Here is a 10,459-nt window from a genome sequence, read left to right as displayed (position 1 = left end):
TCAAACTCAGGTCGTGAGCAGAGCTTGGACCGCAGTACTGCAGCTTACCACTCTGCGCCACAGGGCTTACTCAGGTAACATATTAGTGAACCCTGATCTTAGATTCCCAGCTTATTCCAGAGAAACTTGAAGTCGACATTTTACAGAGCTTTGCAGTTGGTGGCTGATGGGCCATGGCTTATCACTCAAAAAGTGCACTATGAAGCTGCTACCAACTGTCCCAATGTTATCCAAGGGGACATGTGGCTACCAAGGGTCTGGGAGAAGAAACTGAAGGACAATGACCGCAGGCTGCACTAGCATGAATCAGATCTGGTCAGTGCCTGGATGGGTAACTTCTTGGCAACCCTATAAGTATTCCGCTGTAAGTTTCACACAGTGAAGGGAAGATGGGAGAGAAATTCAAGAAGGGAGGAGGTGGAACCTGGAAGAAACAATCTTTGTCCTGTTCACAGCTTCAACAGATGCAAGCGTTGAAGACTTCCCTTTTAGTAATGTATCATGCCTCTTTTCCTTGACTGCCTTAACTAGTTAGTATATGTGCCAAAGGAATCAGAGGACAGATTTGCAAGCGGGTTGTAGAAGGGTAATTGCAATTGCATCCCGAAACAATCATTACCTTATTGCTTGAAAGCAAACCCTGAAATTGAAATAATTAATAGAAGCTCTAGAGATCAACTTCAGAACAAATGATTAAAAAGGCTGCAGGAATATTTCTAGTGACTCTCACGGGGGTTGCTCCATATTAGGGGATCTGAAAATTGTAGGCAAAGACATCCTGTAAGGGCATTTCAAGCATCCAGGTTAACTTTTAAAAAACAAAATGAGTGAAAACATTTATGTATACAGCTTTTTGCTGGGTGACCTTAAGCCAGTCACAGTTCTCTCAGAACTCTCTCAGCCTACCTCACAAGGTGCCTGTTCTGGGGAGAGGAAGGGAATGTGATTGTTAGACGCTTTGAGACTCCTTAAAGTAGAGAAAAGTGGGGTATAAAACCCTCTTCTTAGTCATCATCTTTATTAATACACAAAAAACCTCAAACCTCTTTGCACCACATCATTCTACATGTCTGATCAAAACTTTCCATTGATTATCCAATTGGATCTGTAGTTCTGTAAATTTGACCTTAATTCAGCCAATTCCCCCAAGTATTCCTTCTCTTGGAGAGCCAATCCAGTTTCAAACATCAGATTATCACCAACTGGGAGCACCTGCCCAAGATTTCAACTCTTCTGCCTGAATAAATGATGCAATATTTAATGCATTTTCCATTATTTGAAACTATTGACTGAGGGTTTGAAATTCAAATTTGAAACAAAAACTCAAATAGGAGTTGTTTTTTTAAACCAACACTGTGAATTGTGCAATTTCAAATTCGGTTCCCATGTCATTCTGAGAAACCTAAACCAGGCTGTAACAGTAGCAGCCAATGAGAAGAGAGGGCATGCAATTACTAGCCATCCCTGCCAATGATACACTTTCTTCATGAAGATCTCTAGCAGCCAGCACACAGCGATATCCTTTGCCCTGGGTAGTGAAGCATTATGTCTGGGAAGATTGTTGTAGACTTTTTGTCATCTGTCCAAGCTGGATATTGCTCCATGGTTCCTGTATAATGGAAGAAATCCATCAGCACCAGCTCACCCCTTTCCTCCCTAGCCATGGCTTAGCAGTTGTGGACAGGAGGTTCAGGGGGCACCCTGCATGGGTTGCAGCTAACACTGTGACATACTAACAGTCTGCTGAATATGAAGCACTGTTCTTTTAATGTCAGACACTTTCATACCTCTATATGCTTTTATGACTTGAGCACTTGAAAAATGAAATGTCACTGTTTTGGAAAAGGTGGAAACCTAAAGGGATCATTTCTTGGAAAAGAGGAGTCATAAAGTTTCCAAACCTCCCCAAACCTTTGTGGTAGTCAATAAGGGCAAGAGTCCAGTAGCACCTTAAAGACTAACAAAAATATTTGCTGGTAGGGTATGAGCTTTCGTGAGCCACAGCTCACTTCTTCAGATACAGCTAGAATGTGAATCCATCGGTCTTTAAGTAGAGTACAGTATGTACATGTGAATAGCAGGCTTGATGGGATTAGGTGTGATATGCAGAAGAGTCTGTGATGTCCAGGGGAGAGATGGGTGTGGAGAAATCAGCATTGGTAATGGGCCATGAATGCAAGGTCTTTATTCAGCCCAGGTAAATGCATTGACTGTGGTAACTTATCTCAGGATAAAATTGCAGTAGGCATTTAGAGCTGCAGAATTTGGAAGCATGATATGAAGAGAATATACTCCACAGGAAAATGGGGGTACATATGCTAGATGTCTGACAGGTGTTTTGTGCATTTCCTATTTTATCTCCATGGAATTATATCCTCTCCAGCCTCAGATCTGTGTGTTGTGTAAGTAAATGATGAGAACCTGAAAACACTTACTGTGTTTACAACCACTTCTGGCAAGTAAAATTCCAGCTGCCAGATGTTATATATTCATAAGGGAAAGGACCAATGTTTTGTGGATGTAATTGGGCATATGCTCTTTCCACTAATATGGAATTTTAGAATGGGGCTACTCAGTGAATATGGCCACTGGCTATCTGAATATGCAAGTAATTAGTATATTTAAATAATAACATGGGAACAGCATGATACTCCAAATCCTGCCAAACCATGTTTTCCATCACTTTCTCTGCAGTAATTTGAAGGGAGGGCCTTCTGATTGGGTTACGGTATTGTTAGCTAAATGACATAGTGATTGGTGACCACTACTGTTTAGACACTTCCTCGGAAGTCAGGTGATGGGTCACTTGGTAGGTGGGTGGAGGGGAAAGGGGTATCTTTTTTAATTTTTATAATAATTTAACTATGAATGTAACAACTATAAAAAGATACCTTTTCTGTAATTTTTTTTGTATTTTTTTTATATATACATTTTTTTGGTCGTTCTGGTTTTTTTATTTCTTTTTTGTATATTTTTTATATTATTGTAACTGTTTGTTTTAGTATTATGTTATGTTATAAAAATTCAATTAAAAAAAAGGAATTAAGGTTGACTGACTACAGAATGACACCAGCTCTCTGGTTGAAAGGGTGTACAGCATTGGAATTTCCCTTTGCACCTTTGATAGCCCTTGAACTCCAAACGTGAAGTTCAGGGCACTTCAAGTTCAAAATGGGCACCAAATGGTGTGACCCTTCACTGATCTCACTGTGGTGAAGAGTGGCAATAGGCCACAAGCAAAAGTTCGGCAAACAATGAAGCACTTTCCATTTGCATTTCAGTGGTAGAGGCTGAATGGACTTAACTCTGACATTGCAATGATTGGTGGTGGGAAATGCCATCAAGTCACAGCTGCCTTATAGTGACCTTGTAGGGTTTTCAAGGCAAGAGACATTGGGAGGTGGATTGCCATTGCCTGCCTCTGAGTGGGCTGAGAGAGTTCGGAGAGAACTGTGACAGGCCCAAGGTCACCCAGCAGGCTGCAGGTGGAGGAGTGGGGAATCGAACCTGGTTCTCCAGATTAGAATCTGCCGGTCTTAACTACTATGCCACGTTGGCTCGCTTGCAATTATTAATAGGGCTTAAAAAGGGCTCACCTATGACAAGTTTGGGTACATACAGACAAGGGAGTGGATCCAGACGAAACAGGCAATTCCCCGTTTTCCCCCTCCTGCTGCAGACCCTCCTCTTGCCATTTCCTAGGATCTTTTATGCCCCAGGAACAACATTTCATGGGGGTCACTGGGCTGCACTGGGAGGGGGATGCTGGAAAGTTCTATTCTGCCTTCAGAAAACAGAGCCTACATCCAACCCAAGCAGGGGGATGTTTCCACTGGGACATCTGGGGCTGCCATGAAGGAGACTGGGGGGCCTGAAATTGCACCCCAGATGGGATCAGTGCATTTAAATTTCACAAAGATTCCCCCCACTTCCCTACACACATTAGACTGTCTGTTGACTCTAGGGTTTTGTTAATTTTTGTTTTCTCTTACCTGTTTTGGTTTTAACTACTTATTGCCTGAAGTTTAGGTTTTTGGTTAGCTGTTATAGTTTGTCAGGAAAGCAGCATATAACTAAATTAGAAAGTATTGAGAGCAGTCACGCATTAAGGGAGAATCCAAAGCAAGCCACAAAACAGCCAGACAATCACTCTTGGGTCTAAGGCAGTAAGTCATACAATACAACACAGTAAACTTTAATGTATTACAATATAACCAAAAAAACTTTCATAGTACCTAGGAATATGCATCCATGATTCAATTCTTATTTAAGGTTTAAGCCCCCTTATTCTGGTAGTTCTTAATTAGCTTGTATTTGCATATATATTGTATTAAGACATTGTCTTCTTGCTTTCTAGACGGGTTTTTAAAATTCAGTACATCACATTCTACTGTTTGATAGGTGTCCAGTTTCAGAATTTTGCATTTGCACAGAGTCTGAAAGGTTAATGTACTGAACTGCTTACAAGATTTGTAACGTTCGAATAACAAAATATGCAATCCAACATGTTTATTACGCATTTCAATTATAGCCATTTGATCATCTGGGAGTGAAAAGAGGACCATGGATGTTCATAAAGGGGCCGGAATTGTAGCAAGTGCAAATCACAGCCCATGGACTTTAGGGAACTTATTTCCACTTATACAAACTTAGGATCTTGACCGCGGATACTGAATTTCAATAATGCTGCATGAGATATTGTCTGGAAATTATGTCCCTTTGAAAAAGCCTTTGTAAACATAATCTGGTCACAGTTTCTCACTCAAGTAAGGAATCCCCCCAAAGGTTATGGCAGAATGTTTCACAAATTGAACCTTCCCACACATTTAATTTCTAACATCAAATCTCATCTATTATAACAAAAAGGAGGATATAAAGTGGTGTTATCACCCATCCACAGTCTCTGGCTATTGAGTGAGCTGCTGTGATGCTTGATCAAAGAACAGTGCAAGTCAATGCTGCTATGAGGTGAAATGCAGAATGTTAGCTGGAGAACTCCCTAGTGCTTCAGTCGGTGGGTTCACAATGTTGTCAGGAACTACATTTGGCCCCTTGTTCTCTTTATGCTTACTTTATTTCTTTTGACTGATTCACCAAGAACAACAGCCAACTCATATATGAAGCATGGCATTTCCAACTTTTTCTCACCTCACTCCTTTCAAACACAAGCTATACGGAACAAGAACACGAATGAACAGAGAGCCCCCATGAGTGAGATACTGATTTAAAAGCTAAGTAAACAGAAAAGCTCTACCAATTATTTCATAGCTTTGCATGATATAAATTTGAGATAGTGTATTTGTCTATGAAAATGAATATTCATCCATTGAATGAACATTCAAACATGATTTTTGTGAGTCAGCTCTATTAACACAGACTCTAATTGGGGTTGCCAGGCCATGCTTGGCAGCCGGTGGGAGCTTTGGGGGTGAAGACCTGAAGGGGGCACATTGTCTGTGCCATGTCATCACTTTTGGGAAAAACCAGAAGGGATGTTGAGTAGCTCTGGGAATCACCAGAAACTCTATGGTAAAACCACTGAGTTTCTGATGATTCCTAGAATTACCCAATACCACTTCCGGGTTTTCCCAGAAGTGATGTCATGGCACAGATCCCATCAATGTTTGTTTGTTTTTTAATTTCACCTGCCACTGCTTGGCAGTGGCAGAGTAAGCAATGACAGCTGCTGGTGGAAGCCTGGAAAGGCCTGGCAGCCGTGGCACATATTCTTCTAAAAATATAGGGGTTTTTATCTGAAATATTTTGCAGAATACATGCCACTTCTAGTAGTCAATTTACACTTGCTTTATGAAGGGCTTTCAATTATGCAGGTTGGACCACTCATTTTTAAACATCTGTCAAAATGTAAATAAAAAATTCATTTTTAAAAAATAAAAATACCACACAGATAATACATGCATGAAATTCCAAGACACATAGTTCAACTGGATTCAACTTCCTTAAATTAAAAAAAAACCAACAGCAGTGAACAATTATTGTGATTAAAAAAACAACGAATAAAAAGCAAACCATTTCTTCTCACAATTGCCTAACCGTGAGCTTGCAATGACGACTGCAAGGCAGATTACTGGGCTGGCCGAGGCTCTCACTTCCCTCCATGAGGTTTCTGTTCATATGTTTTTTAACTATTGGACATTAATATACAATACCTTGGTTATAATGCTACAATACTCTTGCCATACAGTTGCCATTTTTTTAAAAAAATGTACATATAAACAGATAGAGGCCTCAGCTTTGGCATATCTGTTTGTCTATGTAAATGTAACAACCTTATGCTTTCATCAGGGCAAAGTTTAGTTCCCATCTTAAGCATTCATTTGGTGGCTTGGAAATATCAGGATCTATAGAAAAATTCCTGTAGTGTGACTCCATTAACATAAGTATGGAATACACGAGGAAAAAATAATGCACAACATGGACAAAAAATAACGTCCTTTTTGGCCTAGATGGGGAAGGTTGTTCTGAGTGTCTGCAGTGCTTAGTGAACATCAAAACTCCCAACAATCAACTGGATATTACCATTGCCTATGAGCTTCCACTTCTAGGACCATTGATCGAGCAACTATGATATCATGGAATGCTTGCAAGCAGTCTGATTGCTGGTAAAGCCAGTCATGTAATATCCGTGCAATCAGTTTGATTGAGAGCCATGCTTCACACAGAGCCTACAAGAGAAGTTGTATAGGATATCAAATGTGGTAGTTATGGTGACGGAAACACAGGTTTCATTATACTGTTTTAAATAGCCAGTCATTATTTCTGCTTTGTTTCCCCACTGCATATGTATTTTGGATCAAAGTGCACCAAGAAAATCCATGTCAAAGGTGCCATCTTTCTTCACACAGACATCGTGAGACATTGCAAATACTTTGTCCAAGTCGGTTCTCTCGGGGAACTAAACCTGGTCCAAAATGGTTTGTGCTAAGAAAAAACAGGCATTCCCAGTTATCATTTTCTTTATAACTGAAAAGCAAGAAACCCCACTAATTGTGCTTCTATTTGGCTCTAAAGAGCCACACAAGAATCCTTGGTTTGCAGAGTTATCCAGCTTCACTTACAAAAAATTCCGTTCTGAAATGAAGACTCGTTTTTTTCAAGTGTATACGAAGAGATTTTAGTTTGTGGAAAGTCATCTTTTGGCTTTTGGGTGTTGCTGCTACTACTGGATTTGCTTCGACTCTGATCCGGTGTGGGCTGGATAGGCAAAGACGTGACATTGGCCCTCACCAGGCAGCCACAAACAAGGCGGAAGAAAGCCCGACGCATTTCCTTACTTGCCAGAGTGTAGATGATGGGATTCATTGCTGAATTCAGGACAGCCAAGGCAATGAAACCATCTTCTTTGTATAAAATGGGATACCTGGTTTTGCAGGCCACATCAATCAGCAGTAGAACAAACAGCGGCAACCAACAGGCAATGAAAACTCCGACAACGATCACAACTGTCCTAAGCAAGGCCATGGACCTCTCCGAGTTGCTGTGATTTGTGACATTACGGCTACTGGACTTTACCAAGATGTAAATGCGTGCATAAAGGATGACGATAGCCACCAGAATGGCAATGAAGATGCTGATGCAAAATGCTACATACTTCTTAGAATAGAGCGGCAAAACAGTGGAACAGTCTGGTAAATTGTCAATGCAGTTCCAACCAAGGATTGGAAAGGCACCCAAGGAGACCGAGATAAACCAGCATGTTCCAATAAGCAAGAAGACCCTGTACTTTTTATTAGCATCATATGGCCTCATTTTGATCATGGTCAAATGTCTTTCGATAGCGATGGCTAACAAGCTGAAAGTAGATGCTCCTAGAGCCACGAACATGCTGCCTTCCCGGACAAACCACATCTTGTGTGTAAGACTCATGGTATTGCTCCCTGACATCAAGATGTTCACTTTGTAAACAATTCCAGCCAGCAGGTCACAGAGGGCTAGATTGCCAATGAAGAAGTACATACGGTTGTGAAACTTGTGGTTTTTCCATATGGCAATCAACACCATCAAGTTCTCCAGGATGATGAAGCTACAGATTATTAGAAGTGCAATAGTAGTTAGGTCTATGCCCTTTGCCTGATTTACGCGGTCGCCCTTTCCAACGTAGTCGTAATGGAGTTTTATCACATGGTCCAACACTTTGTTCTGGTGATAAGTGGTTGGTGTGGTGTACACATCCATGGTTTAGACTGATAAATTTAAAGAACTATTTCCACTTCTTTCCACTAGGGGGAACCCACATTACACCCTGTGGAACATTCCTTCAGAGATGCAGCAGGCTTCTTCTCTTACTGGTTGCATGTTGGCATTCACGGGCACCGAAACCAGGACCTTTAAAACAGCAACACAAGACAAAAATAACTCCATCTGATCCAGCCGCCATATCTCACATTTAATATATTTAAAACATCATAATTGTGTTTTCTATGATAAAATATGACGGGAAAATACAAAATGCTCAGCTAGTCGTATTTGTAGGAAGGACCGAGACATTACAAGAGACTTCCAGCCAGCTTTCCCACTTGATCTTGGCCAATTTTCCTTACTACAGCCCGCATGGCTTTTGTCAATGCAGGTCCCAAGATATCCCCTATACGTGTTTCAGGTGGTCTGAGAGGACCCGTCCCTTTTCCAGCCAATGTCACCTAACCCCCCTCCTTTCTACAACCCCTTTTCCACCTGACTTTTGTCCATGGAGGTCCCTTGATCCCCAGCAGAGTCTTTTGGGCCATCAAAGGAGACCCCCTCCTTCCCTTTTCACCTGCAGAGAAACCTATGGGAATTTTGCCACAGGTGTCATTTCTCCCTAAATGTGCAGCTAAAGGTCCCTAAAGTGTAGCTGTCCTTTGTCCTGATGTCATTGTGTTCCATATCCCCCCTCCCCAAAAAACAAGCCAATCATGTAGCGGGGAAAGACACAACAGGATGGGTAGAACATCACAGAAGAAGAATGACACAGGGATGTAATTGGTGACAGCAGCCCTGAGGCTTTCACAATGTTGTGTTCCAACTTTAGAGCAAGGGGTGTGTTACATAAAACATAGCAATAAGCTAACATTCACAATCCATTTTACAGCCATTTTAAAATGGAAGTCAAAGGGCAAAAGATATACTTAATAGCATGAATGTAAGATTGCACAGACATGGTAAGACAAATGGAGCAATATCCAGCCAAACCTCAGCACTTTCCGGCACCTCAGATTTCAAAGGAAGAGATACACATGTCTTAAAAGTGCTGAACTTTCAGTTTTTAATTTTCACGTTAAAAAACTTAAAAGTAGGTTAACAAGTCTTAAATCTGATGATCTTCAACTGGATTTTGCCCATAGTGAATTTAGCTAACTAGAAAATGTGGCTTAGGCAATGGAACTTACTTACTATACATTTCAAAAGCTGGGTGTGATATTCAGTTCCAAGGATTATTTAATTAATTTTATTTAAAACATTTTTATGCTGTCTTTCCACTCAACATAGTGCTGCCCCAAGATGACCAAAATGGTTGGGTATGTTCATAAGTAGGCAGTCCTTAAGGTACACTGGCCATAAAGGGATTTAAAGGGCAATACCAGTACCTTGAATTGGGCCCAGAAGCAAACTTGGGAGTCAGTATAGGTGGAACAAGATTGGGGTGATCCAGTCAGCATTCTGGCTGCACATTCTGTACTAATTGAAGCTTTTGGCTTGCATTGCCATAGCCCAATCTACACATTATCAGGCTATGCACCACAGTAGCAAGGCTGCAACTGGTAAGCCAGTTGAAGCTGGTAAAAGCTACTCCTGGACTTGGCTGCCACTGTCCATCAAACAGGAAGCTCCGGTCCAGCAGAACCTACAAGCTATGAACCTGCTCCTCTAGGGGGAGTGTAACACCATCCAGGACAGAAGGTACCTCAATTCCTGGGTCAATCCTTCTGCCCACCGGTGGCACCTTTATCTTGATAGGATTAAGTTTCAGTTTATTAACCCTCATCCATCCCAAAACTGTCTCCAGATCCTGGTTCACAGTTTCCACAGCCTCCTAGAGATCCATTGCAAGAATGAGAAATGAGTATCATCCATATATTGGTGACAACCCAATCATAATTTCTGGTTGATCTCTCATAGCATCTTCAGGTAAATGTTTAAAAGCATGGTGGGGGAAGAGATATAACCTTGTGGGACCCCACAGGCTAGAAGCCAAAGGGCTAAACAGCAGTCCCCCAGCACATCTTCTGAAACTTGCCTTCCAGGTAGGACCAAAGCCATCATAGAATGGTGCCTCTCAGTCCTAACCCTGAAAGGCAGTCCAGCTGCTGAGATTAGAACTTTACCAGGTGACCATTTTTGGCATGTCATCAGCCATCAAGCAGTTAGTATTTCTGACATGGAGACTGGCTGATTATCATACCTATGATGCGAATACGAATGCTGACTCTCTTCACTTTCTGATTTGAGAACCTTATAT

At 41.3% G+C, this 10,459-nt stretch overlaps 1 protein-coding gene across 1 annotated transcript; it reads right to left on the bottom strand.

Moving 5' to 3' along the window:
• Positions 1-6,959: 6,959 nt before the first annotated feature.
• On the bottom strand, positions 6,960-8,196 carry S1PR3 (sphingosine-1-phosphate receptor 3). Its single transcript, XM_056848529.1, has one exon. It carries the CDS (start codon positions 8,194-8,196, stop codon positions 7,072-7,074), a length of 1,125 nt encoding a protein of 374 aa, XP_056704507.1. The 3' UTR covers positions 6,960-7,071.
• Between the last annotated feature and the right edge of the window lie 2,263 nt (positions 8,197-10,459).

The sequence above is a fragment of the Euleptes europaea genome, chromosome 4 (assembly GCF_029931775.1).
Source record: "Euleptes europaea isolate rEulEur1 chromosome 4, rEulEur1.hap1, whole genome shotgun sequence".
Lineage (NCBI taxonomy): Eukaryota > Metazoa > Chordata > Lepidosauria > Squamata > Sphaerodactylidae > Euleptes > Euleptes europaea.
The sequence above is the reverse complement of the archived record's forward strand: the minus strand, read 5'-3'. Positions and strand labels throughout refer to the sequence as shown.

Bases quoted from the DNA above. Each gene is read 5' to 3' on its own strand.
- S1PR3 (XM_056848529.1), bottom strand. From the start codon at position 8,196: ATGGATGTGTACACCACACCAACCACTTATCACCAGAACAAAGTGTTG.